The following is a 19,576-nucleotide window of genomic DNA, read 5'->3' as shown; positions in this document are numbered from 1 at the left end:
AGGAAGATACTGAGGTCATGGTTACAAATATTAGACTGTGAGTATACTTCTTTAAATATATTGTATTCTGAAGTAGAAATGACAAAATTCTTACATAACTATTTCGAAGAATAAGTAAATTATAAGTCATAATTATATAATTTCTCCTGCATTAGGAAATAAGTTGTACGAATAGAGTCTTCTTTTATATAACAATTCATTCAAATTGAAAATAGCAAATGTATTACTTTATAAACCTCTATTCGTCATTTTCTATTTAGTACAAACGAAATTTTGTTCATTTCTATTTTAGAGCGCAATTACAAAAAAATGGGAGATCGATGGAACTTTTATTCCATCTATCTCTCCATGGGTCTCCGTATGCAGCAACCTCCTCGTGGTGGGACCTGGAAATTGGTTTTACTTGCGATTAATAGTCTTCCACAGTCAAGTAAAATCGAGCTAATAGGCTGCAATATAAAAAGCACATTTCGAATAATTAAACTCTACTTCATTGATAAGAGTAAGTATTGATGAATATAATGATGGCATTGTTGTAGTCGGTAATATAGATACTCGGAGGTTGTCTCTTACCATTCGCTGTTATATTTCAGGTCACTGCAAACTATCAATCTGGTGGCTGTTACAATTCCAGCAAAGGCGCCAGGATTTGAAGCGGAAAAGAGATTGGATCATACAAGAAAAAGTATATATTGGCATTCAAGTTAAATCGAATAGTCTTCTTTTTATTAAAAAAAGAATGTACAGTCATTTACAGTAATATGAAGGTCATTGCAAGTTTCCACATCAGTACGTATTATTTATACGCACATAGGTATATACAAATTTTTGGGTCCTCGGAAACTTTCGTCCAGATTTTCTTAGAAAATGTGATAGTTTTTTTTTTTATTTTAGTTATGAGTACATGACGGAGGCACACCAGTTTATGCCGATGAAGGGAAGATTTTATTGAAAGGCACACGGCTGAAGATATCGTTAGCTATTTTCGTGAAAACCAAACCGAAGGTCTCCTCGTAGGGCGACTGAAGTTCTTTGAAGAGCAGGTCGGAGTTCTCATTGATGAATCGGTTCATTTGTTCACCTATAAAAAAAAAAAAGAAAGGTAGGAATTAAGAAGAAGTTATTCAGAACTCTCTAGCAAAGTTTAATAGATCCTCAAGAAATAATTTTGAAGTGAATGATTGAAGTTGGTACAATTAAATGACTGTATGAGAGATTAGATTTCTAACAAATTCTAAGATAAAATGAATCCCTTTACATACCTAGAATAGTGTCACCATCAAAAAGGTTTTCGAATCGTAGCGTCACTTGAGCAGGGAAGAATTTTACCACGTACTTCTTTATCCTCAAATAAGTATCTCCATTCTTCTGGTATTTCTCGCAATATATGTCATTGAGAGACTTCAAGTTATCTAAAAATATATATTGTTCACGCAATAATATCTAATGCGTCAATATTTTGGTAGACCAGGGAATTAGTATTACAAACATGTATTCAACTTACGCATGGTGATGTTCGACTTGCCAGATCCCTTGACAGGCAGCAATAGTATTTTCCCATCGACTTTATAATTAGCAATGAAGTCCACCTGCGGATTGAATGAATCTGACGACAGCAAACACTTGTCCCAGTCGATGCTGAAACAACGACGAACGACATTATTTTTTAAAGGCGCCGTTCATAGTTAAAATTCTACTTGAATAGTGAAACGTCAGATGTCAGTCACTCGTTTACTGAATAAATCTTTAATTAAAACACATGAATTTTAAAGGAACATTTGATTACTGGTTAGATGACTACGCCGCGGGCATTTTAATTCAGATGCAATCCTATCATCCATAAATTACCTCATTCGTTCCGGGTTTCAGATTTCAAGATAAATCGGTTTTTAAATACTAGGCATTCTAATTGATTTACATAAAAGTCTTTTAAATATTCAAAGGTGTTGAGCGATTATAAATTCTTCCTCGACGTTTTAATAGCGATTCCGTTCGTTATGGGTAAATTCTTCCAAATTATATGCCTGCATACGTCACAAAATTCTTTCGTGAATGATTACACAACCACAAACTAACGTTTACTCTTCACTTCATTTTATTTACAATCTGCATGACTCCCATACAAGGCTCTCTAAAGTACTAGCTCTAAATATATGTACACGATGGATATGTATAAACAGATGATTTTCTCATATTAAAATGAAACTGAGTACTCACTGGTAATTTTTTATTTGTAGATTCTTCGTAAGCCCGTGCAATTTGATGTTTCGATATTCCTGTCTCAAAGTGACGGATCCTTGGGATTCGCCGATCTTCACGCTGTCCACCGCTAATGGTTCAACAGGTAGGATCTTGAAACTCTTCAAACCTGCGCAAAAGAATGCATAATTTAAAAATCTGTCTCATCATTTACATTTTTCTTTTCTGTTTTCTAGATATCAGAATATTTGTATTCCTATTTTGCGAGGTATTTCAAATTCAATCTTTTAAACTTTATTCGAAATTTGTGTCTAGACGAAAATACTATCCGCGTTAACAACGAAACGTTGTTGCAGTGTACAACGTCCGAGCAGGCTGCAGTTTGCAGTTTTTTCTCGAAGGCTCGGAAAGCGAAGGGACGCCCGCTCGAGTCAAGGAGAACCTCTGCAAATTGCTACGAGTGATTATGCCGGAGAAACCTAATGCTGGTTTCGAGGAAACGCGGCGTGCATTGCTCCGGTGAAATCGGTGGAAAATCGCGCGGCGTTCTTGTAAAAATTCAAAATGAAAAGAACGAAAGTTGGTTGCCGAAAAACAAACACATCGTAAGTATCATCTGCACCGACACACTTAGTGAAATTAATGCATTGTATTTTTATTACTAATTTATTTTTACAGTTGCCATGGTCTGAATGTCGAAAATGTTGCACACTTTCTAAGATAATTCGAATAGAAAATTGAGTATTAAATGGCGGGAACGTCGCACGTGGAGAACGTCTATTGTACGAGTTTCTCTTCGATTCCTCAATAAAAGTTCGATTACGGTGAAACTAGAAGAAAAGTAAGTAGTACTATCGCCTCTCTAGCAATTGGAATCGTAGTAGAAGAGGAATTACTTGTTTCTCAGTGAAAATTATGTCACAGTGACATACCGCGATCGGTCAGGTGAAATAGTTATGTAACCGTAGATAACTGGATAGATAATGACAACTATTCAGCGTTAACTTTATACTTGAGGGTATAGTAACCGTAATTGAAGTGAACGTTTAATCATGCATTACGAAAGTTCGACAGGTTGTCGAATGGGTAAAATTGCGTTATGGATGAGAATTTTATTTGTTCCTTTATTTAGTCAACTAAAAGAGAGAGAAACAATTAGCAGTCAAAATAGTATATCGGATAAAAGATATTCCAGTGTTTCACTATGATTTTACTTTCTCGTATTTAACGATAAAGAGATTGATAGATGCTTACCTCCAGCCAACGAGACGATAGCGTCTCTGACAGCATTGGAGAGGCACTGACTGTATTCTTGTTCTGGCAGAGCTCTGTCGCATATTCTGAAGGTGCTCGCTGGAAAAGCAAAGTAAATCATTGACAGAAATGTTACATGCAGCGATTATGTAACTCAGCTGCACTCGACAAAAGTGCAGCAGCGCTAGTAAAGTCGAATCGATGAGATTAGCTTTCACTTTCGACGTAAACTTAAGCGCTGTCTAATCGTTTTTTCTAACTCATGCATATCAATCCATGAACAATTTTATTCATACATAAACTTTTCTTATTCATCTCTTCACTATAATCTTAGTTTCGAATTAGCATTTCCAAATACGTTAACCTGAAAGACAGTAATGCTTGTTTTTTACCACGGTTTTTTTTTTTTTTTTTTTGTAAAAACTTCGTACTCTAAATTAATTATTTTTGCAACATTCTGTTTTACTTGATCGTGGAAACTTTCCATGAATTTGAATTTCACGACAGATCGATATGGGTAAATCGATCGTTTCGTTATCGTCGTTTTCATTTGCGGGTCATTCTCATCGTTGACATTGGCCTGAATCGCATGATCGAGAAGTTACTTCGCCCGAAAAAGGAGTCAGAGGGTTGCTTCAGCTGATGGTAACGAGCCATGCTCCGCGACCGTGTTCCTTTCACAGCGCTATCATTAAATCGATACGATGAAGATCGAATCGAAGGATATAAGCATAATTGCGTGGTTTGCTTAAAAATTGTAACACCATCCATCGCTTTTCTTCAGTTCAATTCTCATTTTCAAACGCGACTTACTAATTACTAACTCAGTTTCCAAAATTAACAATTCATTGAATCTCTATCGCTAGATCACTTGCTCAAATCTTTTTCCAATAATTTCAAGCAATTGCTTCAAATCCGTACTAATAAAAAAATATTTGGAAACTACCGTTAGCTCTTTGTACTTCCAATCAATTAAAATTGACGCAACGAAAAATTTACTCACGCAATTCGATGGCAGTCGTCATTGGCAACATCATCGCCGCGACGACTGGCAGAATGATAAAATTCCACGTCATGTCGGAATGTTTCGTTCCCAGTTCACGATCGTCGAAAAGTCTCGGGGTATGTAGGATTGAAATGACTTCGGATAGCTGACTGTGAACTGGAAGGAACGGTCATTGATGCAGTCTATTTAAGCGGGACGCATGCCCCCTCCACTCGTACTTTCGGGAAACGCGTGTCTCTTCTCTGAGGATTACGCGAAAAAAATCGTCAAATAATATGCTAAGCGAGTACAGAAGCGGAATGATCTCGAGGTGACTCAGTCTGTCGCTGGTAAACCGTGGAAAACTTTATCTGTCTGTACGTGCTTTCATTCACGACAAGAATCAACGAAATTGCGATTACGCATAGTAAGGACTCGAAGAAAGATTGCTCCTGAATGTGAGATTTCAGATGAAATTCTTAGAATTTTTATTCAAGGTTACTCCCCTATTGAACCGATATCGATTGAAACGTAACTCGTAAAATTCGTCTGTATTTGATAATTGGGCATTCTCTTAAATGATTCAGTACTAGTTACCATTTCTTGGAACTGCTTTCCTTGTAATTATTCGAATAGTTTTGCTGCCAGCCGCAGTAACGAGTATTTTTTTTTCTTGAACAATGCATCCAGGAAAGTGATCCACACGTTTTCGCTACAATGTGGCGCAAACTGGCATTGTTGGACCTGAATTTGTCTTGCCGAGTTCCTTTCACAGACTTTCGGAAACGTCTGTCATTTAGCAGATATTGTTCTGAGAAGCCTGATTTGGAGGACAATAAGGCATGACTCGATTCACGAATAGCAAAATACCTTTGTTCCTGAAATATTCACAGTTCCTACACTTCATCTTGCGAAGGATATTTTCCATTATTCTCTTTACAACATAAACATAGGTAGACGTTTGCCAGTGCTGTTGTTTTTTACGTGACAGGTTCACAGTATTAGAGTGAAGCTCGCTCCTTATTTGCCTATCGCAGTCATTTCTTTATGCGCCACTTAACGCGTTCACTCTGAAAGTAAGAGTATTTAGCATACAACAGTTCGTTTCCTTCCTCTTTCCTCCGAGGATCAGAATCGTCATAGATGTAACGATAAATTGTATACGATTTCCACAAAGTTCTAATGACAGATTGAATTAATCTACTTAAATTCATAGTAAAATTATTAGTGACGCGTTTATAAATTATCTGATTGCTATTTATTATCATTATATTTTCTTTTTTATTGGTGATACATAATTGTGTCGTTTATTTTTTTTCTATCCCCTTAAATGGATAGGACGGTCACGCTTGGCATGGATTATTCCATTCAAATGAAAAATATTAATGAAGGTAACCAACATTGTACGTCATTGCTGAGATCTTTCCTTATAGATACTCATACTAATGGTTTAATATTATCGAGCATATTCATTGATCATATCAGTCTGGTATCAATGCCTAGTTGTTGCTCTACTACCATTGCATCTATTAATAACTGGCATACTAGTTTACATACTTGAGATTTATTTTTATACTTTGGATGAACTTTATAGATTCAATGAACAGGGCAAAGGGAATATATTCTTAGTTTTTATTTGTTACTGTTCTTGTATCTTTCTCGTTTGGATGCCTTTTTCTAATCGAATTTAATTTTTATAGGATAGGAAATAGGTGGAGAAAGATTCTTGTGCTAGTGAAAAGTGAAAGGAACACAATAATGGAAGGTTAAACTTTATTTGCAAAAAAAATTAACACAGTATTAAATATTTGTATGCCTATAAAATACAGTATAACTTATCGTGAAAACAAACCTCAATGCTGCAACGTGAAGATCATGCACGTCAGTTCTTCAAAATGTCAAGGCTATTATTCGTGAACGTGGACATCACGAAATATTAAACTATTAAATATTAATTCGGCTTTAATATTAATTCTCTGCGTGCGAGTTTTTAAAAAATTAAGTCCATTCATTATTCAGTCAGATTGATGAAGACGACAAAGACCAATACTCTTTTAATGAATACATCAAAAAGTAGAAAGGAACTGCTTCAAAACCATTATTTTTATTGAACGTTAAAACATTTTTTCTCCTTTTTACAATTTAAATTTACATTCTTTAAAATTCAAAGCGTTTTAGAATAATCTCTTTGTAGATATCAATATCCAATTTGTAGGCTACCCAGAAAAAATTGTTTACTGGTTCTCGAGGAAAACTACTAAACAAAATTCCTAAAACGATAGTCAGCAGAAAAAGGGCAATTTGCTGGTAAATTGGAGTAATAAAGTAAATTCCTGATGTTCGCACCCTTCTCGCATTTGAATAAAACTGACAAGATTCGCCAAATAAAACAAACGAAATTAAAGTGGTTCTTCAAATCACACCTCAGATTGAATAGTCATAACTAGACTGCGGATGTTTATGCAAAATAAAATCTTCACAAACGTGCCTACAAAAATTTAACCTAAATAGGAATTTATTATATTCTGCAAATATTTTAACGTGAATGTTACTTTCAATCTTTTTTATATTTTTACATATTGTTTGCATTTTGTAGGTTCTTGCACATTCAAATTTCTTATAAATGCATAAAGATCTGCAGTCTAGTCATAACTTTCACAAGACCCGATGTTTCAATCTTAGCGAAGGAATTCAGAAACAATTAATAACGTAATAGAACTAGTTCTCGCTGTTCTTAATGAGACCTGTTAACGACCAACGTCACAATGATCTATTTCATGGAGACTGTTAATAGGTTTCTAATTCCATACGAAAGTAGGTCTTCGTGTTTAAAAATAAACAAAACTACACAGCTTCTTTTGGAGAATTAATGTCACGAATTTAAGCGTAGGCTAACAAACATAGGTTCGGTATAGTAATATATGAATATGCTGGAATATTCCACAAAACTTCGTGGACGCAGAAATTGTCCGAAAGAACTTTTAAGATAAGAAAAATGGGATGGTTGCGGTAGTTTCGAGATCACTGAACCCCGGAACAACCGTGGACGACCGTGAACGCGTAACCTTGCAATTAATCGTCTTCCAGAGTGCCATGCATATTTATGGGAGTTTCTTTGTCCCGTGCCAAGGCAGTGTAGTTGTACGATAAAGAACGTTCATTTCTTTATGTTTCTCGATCGATCTGTTTTCACGCTACACGTAGAAGGATCGATCGGTCGATCGACCGATACGCACTTTCCACGGGATGCCGATTTAGGTCTCGGCTGTTCATTTCAATTCAATCGCGTTCGAATTCCAACTGAAACGCCCTTGCAAATAAAGAAATGTCTACTTAACTACTATGATGTGCAAGAAACATTTAAAAACACATTTGTTTATTGGTACAAAAATGTACTCTAATGAATGTAGAATATTTTTTTGAAATTACGTAAATTATAATGAAACCACGACAGTCGTAAAATCGAACATTCAAGTTCTCTGTCTTCGAAGCTGAAGAAATAAGTGAAAAACGAAATAACGATGAGATAATTGGCCAAGAGAGAAATGCATGACGATTACGATTGCCTTAGCTACGATTGAAATAATGATGGCCAGGACACTCTCGCGAGTGTTCTCCAAGATGGAGATGTTGCATTACCTCTCCCATACAAAGAGCTAATTTCGCGTGTTCTGTTTTAACGAAAAAATATATGACTGACTAAAGATGCGACAGAAAAAAACATCACTGAATGTACAAGAGAAAAAGAAGTAGCTGATTGGAAGAGAGGTAGTAACCTGACATTCGTATTTATATCTAATAATTCTTACAACAGAACCGAAATAAACTATTACATCACGACTTTGGGACAGACTAATCGACTAGGTTTATGAATAAACTGCTCTTACTGTTAACGCCAGTTAAGCTATCGAACGCTACGATCTTAACAGTTCCAGCATAAAAGTGACAAAGTTTGCCTCGTTGAATATCACGAACCTGTCTACAACTTCGGACCTTCGCTTTTCATCGTCCATTGCCCTCTTCGACCCTTCACTTACCAATGTCCATGATGTTTCAGGGTTCCTCATTTTTAGGATGCTGGCATCGTGCGTATATCATGTTTTCCCACGGAAACGACTAATCATGTTCAAGAGAAAAATACTACGTCAGTACTGGAACAACAAGGAAACTTTTGGTTGCACCTACTGTTTTTTGTTTCGTTTTTTTTACTCTCACAGAATTGAACAATTTTTTGTTATTTATCTATTACTCGTTACTATTACTTCGTTGCGTCTATCTTGTTTTCTATTTTTTACATTAAAAATTGTGAAGACTTTATAAAAGAGCTTTTCAATAATGTTTATAACATTTTCGTGTAGTTGCCCAAGGTCATCAAGTTTACTAACTTATGCGCGTTAATGGTATTAACTGGATGTAGTATGCACACTAGAATTTATTAGACGACAGTAAATACGGAGATCTTGATTTTAATTTATGCAATAGCGTAACAAAAAATATACGCGTATTATAGTCTTCCAGAATTTTCTGAAAATGTAAACAATTCACGGTTTCTTTTTTATGTATAATGCAAAGATATTTGCAGTGCTTATAAATTGTTTTCGTACTCTTATGTTTCAACATATCAGTGAGGTCAGTCGTGCATCGTTGTAACTGCATGAATCGTTATAACATTACTGCAACATTGTCAAGCAAAAATTTCCGAAAAAGATAATATTTCTTTTTCTTTAATACTATGCATATTTGCAAATTTTATACGTAATCTTGAATACGTAATCAGGCATATTTTAATTCGTTGATTCATGTCTAGTCATCCTATCTAGCAGGAATAATTCCAATAAAAAGATAGGAACATAATAATAATAATAATAATAAAAAAAAAAAACAGATCCAATAATTTGTACATGTACAATATCACAATGGACATATTTATTTATTTCAAGTAAAATTTACAATCATCAATACCGGTGTGTATAGTTATAACGGCGCAATTGCAAATAATGCACAAAATCTCTCTAAATGAATAAATAAATAAATACAATTTTCGTTTCTCTACTTATCACAATACAGTGTTACTTATTTAGTAACTATACGACATATCAAATTTTACGATTACACGTCTCATTGCTATAAAATAATCGAATACATTTTCGCGTCTTTTACTCAATGGAAATTTACATATTGTAAGCTTGAACTTATTAGAGGTTAGAGATTCATCTTGGTTATGAAAAACGGCTTTGTCCGCGAAATTTTTGGTTGCGATTGGCATCACGTAACCACCACGCACATAAATCATCTACATTTCATCCCTTATATTTTATTCAACGCGAAGCCTGTAGCTGAGTCAGGCGGAAAACCATCGTTTCAATGAAAGAACGTGCTTTTCAAGGCACACAAACGTGATCGAAAGCATTTTTACTTTAACCCTTTCTTAAAAATTAGTTATTTAAAAGAAAGAAAGTTATCTCTTCTGTTAAGGTATTCGCTTTTGATATTTGAGAGCTAAACTGTTCAACGGTGGTCTCATTTTTGTAATTCCAAGATCTATAGCATGGCCAGTTAAAGGACAACTTTGGCACCGTTTCTTTTTGTTTGCGTTTTGAACATTCTTTTCTTGATGCACGATGTATCGAGGAAAGTAATGCATACGTTTTCGCTGTAGAGTGGCGCAAGCTGGCATCGTCACAACCAAGTCTTTCTTGTGAATTCTTTTAGCAGGTTCTGGGAAAAGTCTATCATTTAACAGATACTGTTCTAAAGAACCAGAAGATTTAGATGACAACAGAGTATGTCTCGATCCATGAGTATCGAAGTAGTTTTGCTCCCGGAATTTTCTTAACTCCTTCACTTCGTCGTCCGAAAGATATTCTTCGTCGCTTTCTTCTCGTCTATCATTTACACAAACGGTGTGTTGATAATCTTCCGAATCAATATTGTCTTTTTCCACAGTAACTTTTGAAGGGACGACCTTATTTTTGTGGCAACAGGGACATTCTTTGTTGAACAGTTGCGACGCTCTTTTACTCTTAACCGATGTTTTTGAATTTGATTTAGTCTTTTTCAAATCAGGTACAGATTTCTTAGAAGAAATGGTTCTCTTAGTTACGAGTTTAGGTCTCGATTGTTTTTTCAGTGACACTTGAACGCCTTTACTGGACTTGGCTACGTTATCAGATACGAAACTTTGTTCTTCTTCTATGGTTCCTGAATGTGTAGATGTTACAGGCAATGATCTAGATTTTGTTACGCGAGTCGTAGTTTGCGATTCCATTTTATCAGTTCGATCTGTACTCTGCAAGTTTTTCCTGGTCATAAATTCATGATAGCGTGGCGACCTAGTACACGTGTCTGGACAATCTCCTGTTGCTGCAGTGTGTAGGACGGAAACTTTGCTTTGGACATTACGAAGAAACTGAGATCTCGGGGCATAGTCTATTTTTTGTACTCGACGCAAAGTTTCGCAACTGATCGGTGAAGTTAAGACTGGTTTCTCGTCATTGTACTTCGCGAATGGCAAACGAATGTCAACGTGAGTTTTGCAGCACTTGCAAGGCAAATGCTGTTTGTATTGGGTTCTTGGGGATCGCAGTTGCACCTTTTTAGTGTGAGGATGGCAATAACACTCCTTTACAGGTTTCCTTGGTATAGTTTTCGAACATTGTTCTTCACAATGTTTTTTTGACGTAATTAATACTCTTTTGGATTTCGATATATTAGGCATTCTTGCAAGCATATGGTTAGAGCTATGGTAAATATAATCTGGATGCAGAAGTGCATCAACCCCGCTGGAATCATTTCTTAATTTCCATGATTTACTAGCTTCTCTGTAACGAAAGGTTTCATCATGTGTCGCATGGTTTTCATAATTTTCTCTCTGCGTCCTACAAATGAAGAATAATATACAATAACAGGAAATAAATCAATCAAAATACAGTTGTCTAGACAGTGAACAATACTTACGAATTTTGTGAGTGTAATTTTTTAATTTCTTTCTTAACCTTTTTGGAATGTTTATTAGCTTTTGCTAGTAAGAGTCTGCTTCTTTTGCGCAAATTATCTATGCGTTCATCCAAGGTCTCATCCATAAGATTACGGCATCCTCTATATTATAAATTCTTAAACAGAAATTAAAATAAAATTACAGCCTTCGACTTGTTAGATATTACGACTCATTGGACCTTTTTATCATTGATATCTGTCTCTTACCTAACTAAAGTGCAAAAAACCGTTGAAATTCGCTGAAGTTATTAACACTTCTCGATTATTAATCATTTTTCCTCGCATTTGCAATTCTTTAAAGTATCGACAGGGTATTTCGCGTTTCAATGAAAGCGATTCACGATAAAGTGTTTATTTTTATTTTAGCTCCTGAAGTTTGGCGAGCGTCCATGTAAACAGAAAGATGCCAGGGTCAGGCTTACCATGACAGCGTGCGATTTTAATTTCCCGCCTGTTATTGAACAACACACGGTGAAAGTTAAACGCATGCTGGAAGAATGATTGCACGATCATATACGCGAAATAGGAAGGCAACCAACCACCCCGAGGACCAGTTTAAACGACAAGAAATATAAACAATAAGTTAACAGGACACTACAACCTCCTATAAAAGGGAATGGTCAATGGTAAATATTATTTATAATTATTGTTAGATGTGAGAAATTTGTTTTCTAATTGTAAGAGTATGTATATACATATAAGAATGAGAAGATTTAATTTACAGTGGACGATAATAACTAAATGAATTATTATTCTTATTATTAATATTACTAAAACAGGAGAAACATAATAGTATACGTGAAAATTCGATTTCACCGAATTCGTTCATTTCTCATTCTTTACGAGACACTCTGTCCCAAATTAAAAAAAAAAAATTAAAAAAAAATGTATACCAAGAAGAAAACCGGTAAAATGTCTGTTTTTATTCTATCTCTTGAAGTTCGTCGAGCGTCCAACTGTAAACAGAAGATCCGACGCAGTGTTGCCACGACAGTAGGATAATTTTTTCTCATCGCGCACTTTTTTTTTCTCACGAATGAAATAAAAAACATCGTTCTATTCCGCGTCGCGCCTTCGAAGGACGGGAATTTCTTGGAAAACCCGTAATTCGGGAGTCTCGATTATGCATTACAGAAGCCGTTCGCACGTGTACCGAGCGACGCGAGCCAGCGTCCAGGCAGTGCTTTATCGCAGCCATGTTGGAGGAACGCGTTGGACGCGGCGTACGTTACGATGTACCGTCGCTTCAGAATTGTTTTTTAATTTAATTAACCGTACCGTGCTTTCCACCGATGCTCCAACTCGAAAGTAACCCGTGGTTTCGCTAGACGTGGGCAATATGAGATTGAAAACGTGATCGTTGTTACTTTACTCTGTCGGTGCCGCTGGTTGACGGTTATTAGAGGTTATAAACGCTCTCGCATGTTTTAATCGCTGCAGCGCGTACGCTTCACGATCATTCACGGTGAAATGAATTTCTCTGGGAACAACATTATCCAGGGAGCTCTCCCACAGTTCTCGGAGCTAACGTCTGGAACGAACACAATCCCCACGTCGAAATTCACCAGTGGCGATAATACCGTTCACATAGAACACGCGTCTGTTTATACCACTGCCGCTGGATCGAATCAGATGAAACAAACTCTGTTGGTGAGACTCGATGTACCATTCTGTTCAGATTTCATAATTGGAATTACCCAGAGTTCATCTTCTCATTCAATATTTTCTGTTTTTTAATGGACTTTTAGAGTAACATGTATGCTCTCTTTCCAGATGAATTCAGCAAACAAATACACAGGACCAATAATCGCCTGGCCAGATCCGAATACATTGATGCAACTCTGCGAAAAGCAGGGCATTCAAGCCATTAACATTCCTAATTATAATCAAAATAATTCTATCCTTACTGTTCAAGCGAACAGTTTGCCAATGAGGATCATACCCAACATGTACTTGCCTTCAACTTCGCAGCCAGAGAACGTTAAACACGAGTTAGAAGTAAGGACAGAGGGTGAAATGAAAACGTCTACTATGCAAGATTCGCAAGCTCAACTCCAACAGCAAAGTGCCATGGCAGAGTACTTTCAAAAGTTGCAGGCTACTACGCTTCCATTGACGTTGCAACAGCTAATTAAATTCCAAACAGAACAAACTAAGAAAGATAAGACCGAGGAGGAGAAGGTGGAACATACACAGAACAATATTCTCAACATTCCCAGTGTTCCGGTGTTCAGAAATACTCAGTTACAAAATGGAAATACTTTCATGAATTCCGATCAAATGATGACGACCATCAATCCAAACGACCTAAACGTACACATAGAGAACCAGCAGGAAAATGATAACACGACGGTGCAGAGTATAAAAGTCGAACAACAGCTGCAGACAGATTCGCCTAAAACTGAGAAAAAAATGAAATTCAGGGCTAAAACTGGAGAGATCAAAATCAGCGTTGCCTTGGATGGTTCGACACTTTATTGCTGTCCCGAGTGTAACCTAGCATTTCCAGATAAGACAGAGATCGAACAGCATATACAGGCTCATATACAAGTGTGTATCTAATTTAGAATGTTATGGAATGAGTAAATTATGAATCACTTATTCCCCTTTATTTTTTTAAGGAACGGAAGTATCAGTGCAAGGAATGTGGCGCGATGCTAAAAAGAAAGGAGCACCTGGATCAACATATGCGTGGTCACTCGGACGAAAGGCCGTTCAAGTGTCCCGTGTGCCAAAAAGCGTTCAAGAGAAACGAACACCTAACGAGGCATTACGTGATTCATTCTGGCGATAAGAATTTCACGTGTTCAGTATGTCAGAAGGCCTTCTCTAGGAAGGATCACTTGAACAAACACACTCAAACTCATTTAGGGATCAGACGCAACCGAATTAAGAAAGAATCGTTTTTCATGGAACAGAAAGATTCTTTCGAAAAGACTAGCGAAGTTTCCGCATTGCCTAAACAAGAAGTGAACTTTGTACTGAAGGATGGTTTCGTGAAGCAAGAACCGAATTTCCTTCAGTACATTCAAAATCTGCAGAAAGATCAAAATTTGATTCACACGTTTTCCTCGTTCAAAGAACAGGCTATGAAAGAAGCGAATATTTTGCAACAGCAAGCTGTCAATATGAACGAAATATTGCCTCAAAATACAAGGTACTTAATGCCGTCTTAGTCATAAATCAATTTCGCGCGAGTCCAAAGCAATAAAGGCTGTTTACGAAGTGCGTCGAGGTTAGCACAAATAGAAAATTCGTTAGACACGTTAGGAATTGGAGCATACCTTAGAACTCGAATTTGAATCTTTAAAACGAAAACAATTGGGAGAGCACTACGAGAGTAAGGTGCAATTTAATGAATTCTCTCGAATTCTGACAAAAATGATCGGTGACTTGGTCATCAGTGATTTTGTTCCGACAGACTATGAATCTTAGCCTGTTTTTTGTTCTGTGAAGAAACAAAATTGTACATTCGAATCCGATTAGCATTTAGTTTGCCACGAGGAGTACCTTACGCTGAAGTAAGAACTAAGAACTATAATTAACTTTCATTCAGAGATGGAGACGATTTTATTCGAATAATACGTAACGAAGGGAGTTGGTTGTTATTTGACCAAAATTTTGCCCATCTCAGATTTCATTACTTGCATGAGATTGATACTTAATTCCTCGAGATCGTTTGCTGCATTGGCAGCTTGAACAAGTCTAATACCGATTTGGTACTTGAAATAAGAGGAAACAAGTTATCTGTGTACGTGCGCGCCGTCTGTTTTATTTAAACTAGCTTTAAAGCAAATAGTTTGTTTACTGATTCTAGTCCATGATCACAACAATTAAGATTAAATACCTCGCACGCGAACAGTGAATTCACGTTTTGCGTGGGTTTTTGATCTAGCATGGAATACAATTTGGATCGTGATGTACGATCGATACTGCTGAATGATACATATAAAGCCAATCTGCCATTAGGATAATGACTTCTTGGAACGAGTACCAATAGCAATTAATAGAATACTGCCGATAAATGTTATACAATTTGTAGAATAATTATGTACATAAATACGATACAAATTTTACCTGAAGGAGACTCAATAGGTACGTTGTTTAAACTTGATCTCTGATTCGTCCGTGTTCATCTTTAACAAGTGCTTAGCGCGTATTTTTAAGTAATAATTCATCTTCACTCGTTCATACTTTAGCGTATATTTTTTTTTTTTTTAACTTTTTCATGCACGAAGTATTTTGAAAAGGTATTCTTTATAAATATAGTTTTCGATATCTTTATTCTAACTCTTTTTTTATGATTAACATTGCCTATTGTAAGGAATCATGGTACGATTTTTTTTATATTTCGCTTGCATTGGTACATCTAATGCAAAAGTATCGTTCGACGCTGTATAATATTTCAGTACTCATTTGTCTTGATATGATGAAATGAGTCTTTTTATAATCAGTATTATATAATTTTCAGTGTTCCCATTATTTTCATCATGTGTATATTATTATGCATGAAAAAGTTAAACTTTCTATTGACATTTGATACAAATCACTGTTTAAAATCTCTTTTTATTACGCAGCTCATTTTTTTTTGTATTCACTCAAACATTCTATGAACGTAACTGGAAAGAATAAATTGCTCAAAATTAATTTCGAAAATATTAGGAATTTTTTCCAGCTACTGTAGAACGAAAAATTTGTGATTATGTTGACAATGACTAACATCTTTCAGACTTTTTTTTTAGGTGTACTAATGAGATTAGAACGAATAATTGCGGATGGCACTAAGATAAGACTCATGCCGCGTCATAATAGAACCAAAGACTTTGATTGTATGAGACATAGCAGTATTTTATCTCTTCTTCCTAAACTTTTTTCAATTGTCAGATTTTCTGGACCCATGATAGTCGGCGACGAATCGTTCCCTAAAATTTGACTGGATTTCCGGATATTGGAATTCCTTTAAGTGGTTTAATAACCGTGGCGCTCGTACCCCACTATCCTGGGCCGAGGAAACAGCGTTTACCCTTTTCAATAAAATTAATTAGACGTTTAAGATACTGATGTTCGGAATCATGGCCACCCGAGTGAGCATCATACGTAAGGCGATACAATGATAAAATATTTTAGCAATGAATACGCATTTACAAGGTGTTACTCGATGAACGATTGTTACTGTATGATACAATGATTGCCAAAAAGATGATGAACAAATGGTAACACATGTATTTTTCAGACCAAGATATTTTTGAATAAAATAAGTGTAAAGAGAATGTTTGCTTACCTTCCTATAGCATACATTTTATTTTTTATTAGAAATTAATGACTCATTGTACAATATACTAATTAGATGTAAATGTTTGTAAATAATTTATTTTAACGAAAGATGGGATACAATGTCAGTTAAGTAAGTACAAAGTCAGTTTTCATTTTTTAAATTACAATTATATTTCCATGATTAATTGTTTACGATTGTATTATTGCTGTAAATAGCCCTGGCTAATTTAGAGTAAACTCCATACGTGACACCCAACAGCGACCCGAGCCAGTCGACCAGATGCCTGCTCAGCGTAACAGGAAACTGGAAACTTGGTTTCGGAGTGATAAATTCAACTTCCAGATTCTTATCTTGTGTTTCTTCTTCTAGGTCCAGAGGTTCGAGGGGTTCCAAGCGGTCCAGGGGTTGAATGTCGTTGACCCAATCGTCGTCAGACAAGAACGTTCGCTCTGTTTGACGAGACCTTTCAGAGCTGATGTCTGTTGCCAGAATTTTCTCTACGTTGCTAGTGTTCTCTGGCTTTCGAAACACGAAGTCGTACGTGGCCCGCAATTTTCCCAGGAACCTGTCCAACGGTTTCATCTCGTTTGTTCGCTGATGGTACTCTATCGCCTCCTGGACTGGAAACAGCTTCGTTATCTGTGGCTTCGATTGCACTCTCGATCCGGAGAGCTGAAAACGTGGATTAACTTATTTGTATTCGTTATTGGGGGACAATAGGAAAGGAACACTGTGTGTACACTGACGACACAAAATTAGGACATGCAAACTTGGGTTGCGATTTGTCGTCCAAGAATGAATGGAAATTGTAGAACATCTGTTTCTTGTGGATATAGATTTGAATTCAGATGTCGTTTCAAGGTCACTTCGTTTAATATTTGAACAAATTAGAGAATGTTCAATTGAGCTTATAGTTCCTTAATTAGAAATTGATTTCAATTCAGTTAATTAGAGCGTTGATATTAAACAAAGGAAAGATTAGTTCTTTTATTTTTTCGTTTGAACTTGCCCGCTTTCACTACTGCAATTAAGTGCACAGGCCGAGAAATTAATTTCTTATCGAAACTAATGGAGCATTAACTTTTTCGATAAACTGTTCTTATAGTTATCGCTTTTTGTTCAGTACTCACGCAAAGAAGACAAAGTCCTAGAAAAATAGCCTTCATGTCGCCCGATGTCTCGATTATTTCTTCTATTCGAGGCGATCCAAACGACTGAAGGACCCATTGATTTCAAAATCCATTTATACCGCCGTGCGATGCACCAGCGTAAAACCGAGCCACGACTAATTCGATGGAGCTCGCGTACTTATTGTTTCCCGTCCACGCCTTTGCTTTCTGGACAAACCATTGACACAGAATTGCTTAACGAATTCGCCATTCGGAGCACGTATCGCTGCTTCGTGGGCTCTGGCAACTCATATTGTCGAAGCAATAAACAATATCCTCCCTCGTTCGAACTGCAGGTCAAGGTTCATTGTGAAAATTTTAGGAGTTTTCATTGCCGCGATGTCCAAACCATGGAAGTGACAGTCGAGGGACAATATATTATCACAGTGTTTATATTATAGGGATAACGTATGATGAAATATTTGTTTATTTTATATGCAGTAAGAAGGATAAACTTTGCATGTCTCGTCGTAGTCATTGATCAGATTGGCTCACATCTCTTTCGACTTTCTTTTATTTTAAATTGTCTAATCATTAATGTTCATACATATCGACCTTAGTATTTCTGGTAGTGGCTTTACGGGGAATGTATAAATATTGCAACGGTACCGAAAACATCAAGTATGATTCAACGTCATTGTATTCACAATTAATTAATGTAACTGTGAATCATTCGAGTGACTCGAAATGCGCACGATAACGTAGCGTGTCCTGTTCGTAAGAATCGGCAACGTTGAATCCTCATTTATCTACGCAGTGTCCTACATTACTAACAGAGTCATTTGTCTTATCGATCAAATGTTTCACATTATTTAGTCCTAAAAAAAGCGAATAATTGATTCTTAAAGCACAAAGCATCGAGGAGAATAGGTATACAAGTATTGTTTTAGTGAATTTACAACTAAAATTGTTTCATTTTAGTCGTACGTCCTTTGACGCAGATCAATCAATTTCATCTACGTCTATACCTGCTCCAAAATTTTGGATGCCACGGGTTATCGATTAATCGTAAACTCGAGAGACCGGTCATTCGTTTAATAGTATCACGGGTTAGGGCGAGTAGCGAAGAGGCAACACAGGCCTCAGATCCTTGTTGAGGGTACTCGAAGGGTTGTTAAGATCCCGAATGGTTTGGTTGGTCTTCAGCTTCGCGTCGTCTCTGGTCAGTTCGTTTCGCTCCAAGACCTTATCTAGGATCTTCTTGAGCTGCGGAGCGACTCCACCTTCGGCAGAGGTCATCAGTACGTTGAGAACCTCGTCAGAGTAGCCTGTGTACTTGCCGAATCCTTGCTTTCTCGCGTCTTTGCTGAGGGAGTCGTATAGGCTGGCGAGGTGCTGAAGAGTCCCACTCGGCGGCACTTTCGAGCGCCTCAAGTAGCTGGTTAGGCTTGGCCTTGGCACTTGCGTGACCTTCTCGCCGAGACGCGTGAACCTGCAATGAAACGTCGAAGAGCTTATTATTGACCATTATACCATCTTCTTTGTATCTAACTTTTTTTTTCTGTCTTTTAGGTGCTGCTGAAGAGGATGGAAGCATAGAGTTTTGAGTCGAAGAATCTGATATCATAGTCCATCGTCATTCACGAAGCATGGAAGATGAAGAAGGCAACAGGAACTTCGAAGCGAGATCGTTTAGTGGTCAGGTCAATTGTTATCTTCTGTTTCTGAAGTACTTTTTTTTCAGGTGCGGCTGAAGAG

General features: G+C 36.7%; 5 protein-coding genes across 7 annotated transcripts in view; 1 reads left to right on the top strand and 4 right to left on the bottom strand.

Moving 5' to 3' along the window:
* Positions 1 to 692: 692 nt before the first annotated feature.
* Positions 693 to 4,615, bottom strand: LOC128896703 (protein takeout-like). Its single transcript, XM_054160117.1, has 6 exons — positions 4,457 to 4,615; positions 3,454 to 3,552; positions 2,218 to 2,368; positions 1,505 to 1,638; positions 1,263 to 1,412; positions 693 to 1,081 (listed from the first exon to the last, which is right to left on the bottom strand). The coding sequence occupies exons 1-6, from the start codon at positions 4,527 to 4,529 to the stop codon at positions 924 to 926; spliced, it is 765 nt and encodes a 254-aa protein (XP_054016092.1). The 5' UTR covers positions 4,530 to 4,615; the 3' UTR covers positions 693 to 923.
* A 4,714-nt stretch (positions 4,616 to 9,329) lies between these two features.
* LOC128896632 (uncharacterized) lies at positions 9,330 to 11,799 on the bottom strand. Its single transcript, XM_054159991.1, has 3 exons — positions 11,642 to 11,799; positions 11,396 to 11,536; positions 9,330 to 11,316 (listed from the first exon to the last, which is right to left on the bottom strand). Exons 2-3 carry the CDS (start codon positions 11,518 to 11,520, stop codon positions 9,909 to 9,911), a joined length of 1,533 nt encoding a protein of 510 aa, XP_054015966.1. The 5' UTR covers positions 11,521 to 11,536; positions 11,642 to 11,799; the 3' UTR covers positions 9,330 to 9,908.
* A 119-nt stretch (positions 11,800 to 11,918) lies between these two features.
* LOC128896634 (zinc finger protein with KRAB and SCAN domains 5-like) lies at positions 11,919 to 15,914 on the top strand. 2 transcript variants are annotated; one of them, XM_054160004.1, is made up of 3 exons: positions 11,919 to 12,060; positions 13,208 to 13,984; positions 14,056 to 15,914. In XM_054160004.1, exons 1-3 carry the CDS (start codon positions 12,058 to 12,060, stop codon positions 14,608 to 14,610), a joined length of 1,335 nt encoding a protein of 444 aa, XP_054015979.1. In that variant the 5' UTR covers positions 11,919 to 12,057; the 3' UTR covers positions 14,611 to 15,914. The 2 variants fall into 2 exon arrangements, with proteins under 2 accessions (XP_054015979.1, XP_054015970.1); XM_054159995.1 differs by lacking the exon at positions 11,919 to 12,060 and adding an exon at positions 12,905 to 13,084.
* A 6-nt stretch (positions 15,915 to 15,920) lies between these two features.
* On the bottom strand, positions 15,921 to 18,053 carry LOC128896727 (uncharacterized). The gene is made up of 2 exons (XM_054160162.1): positions 17,840 to 18,053; positions 15,921 to 17,381 (listed from the first exon to the last, which is right to left on the bottom strand). The coding sequence occupies exons 1-2, from the start codon at positions 17,873 to 17,875 to the stop codon at positions 16,890 to 16,892; spliced, it is 528 nt and encodes a 175-aa protein (XP_054016137.1). The 5' UTR covers positions 17,876 to 18,053; the 3' UTR covers positions 15,921 to 16,889.
* Positions 18,054 to 18,370: 317 nt separating this feature from the next.
* Positions 18,371 to 19,576, bottom strand: part of LOC128896662 (uncharacterized) — a 3,302-nt gene continuing 2,096 nt past the window's right edge. The window contains exon 4 of one of the 2 annotated variants that reach the window (XM_054160024.1): positions 18,371 to 19,310. In XM_054160024.1, the coding sequence (XP_054015999.1) occupies positions 18,929 to 19,310 (382 nt within the window). In that variant the 3' untranslated portion in view covers positions 18,371 to 18,928. The remainder of the gene's footprint in view (positions 19,311 to 19,576) is intronic. The other variant, XM_054160026.1, reaches the window with a different exon arrangement.

Source organism: Hylaeus anthracinus, unplaced genomic scaffold, assembly GCF_026225885.1.
Source record: "Hylaeus anthracinus isolate JK02 unplaced genomic scaffold, UHH_iyHylAnth1.0_haploid 0, whole genome shotgun sequence".
NCBI classification, from domain to species: Eukaryota; Metazoa; Arthropoda; class Insecta; order Hymenoptera; family Colletidae; genus Hylaeus; species Hylaeus anthracinus.
This window is presented reverse-complemented; position numbering and strand designations above follow the sequence as displayed.

Excerpts from the sequence above, each read along its gene's own strand:
- LOC128896703 (XM_054160117.1), bottom strand. The coding sequence starts at position 4,529 with ATGACGTGGAATTTTATCATTCTGCCAGTCGTCGCGGCGATGATGTTG. Across the intron at positions 1,639-2,217 it reads CTACAAATAAAAAATTACCA|CATCGACTGGGACAAGTGTT; the intron begins GTGAGTACTCAG and ends TCGTTGTTTCAG. Across the intron at positions 1,082-1,262 it reads TGATGGTGACACTATTCTAG|GTGAACAAATGAACCGATTC; the intron begins GTATGTAAAGGG and ends TTTTTTTTATAG.
- LOC128896632 (XM_054159991.1), bottom strand. The coding sequence starts at position 11,520 with ATGGATGAGACCTTGGATGAACGCATAGATAATTTGCGCAAAAGAAGC. Across the intron at positions 11,317-11,395 it reads AAATTACACTCACAAAATTC|GACGCAGAGAGAAAATTATG; the intron begins GTAAGTATTGTT and ends CTTCATTTGTAG.
- LOC128896634 (XM_054159995.1), top strand. The coding sequence starts at position 12,905 with ATGAATTTCTCTGGGAACAACATTATCCAGGGAGCTCTCCCACAGTTC. Across the intron at positions 13,085-13,207 it reads AGATGAAACAAACTCTGTTG|ATGAATTCAGCAAACAAATA; the intron begins GTGAGACTCGAT and ends CTCTCTTTCCAG. Across the intron at positions 13,985-14,055 it reads ATATACAGGCTCATATACAA|GAACGGAAGTATCAGTGCAA; the intron begins GTGTGTATCTAA and ends TATTTTTTTAAG.
- LOC128896727 (XM_054160162.1), bottom strand. The coding sequence starts at position 17,875 with ATGAAGGCTATTTTTCTAGGACTTTGTCTTCTTTGC. Across the intron at positions 17,382-17,839 it reads TAGGACTTTGTCTTCTTTGC|CTCTCCGGATCGAGAGTGCA; the intron begins GTGAGTACTGAA and ends CCACGTTTTCAG.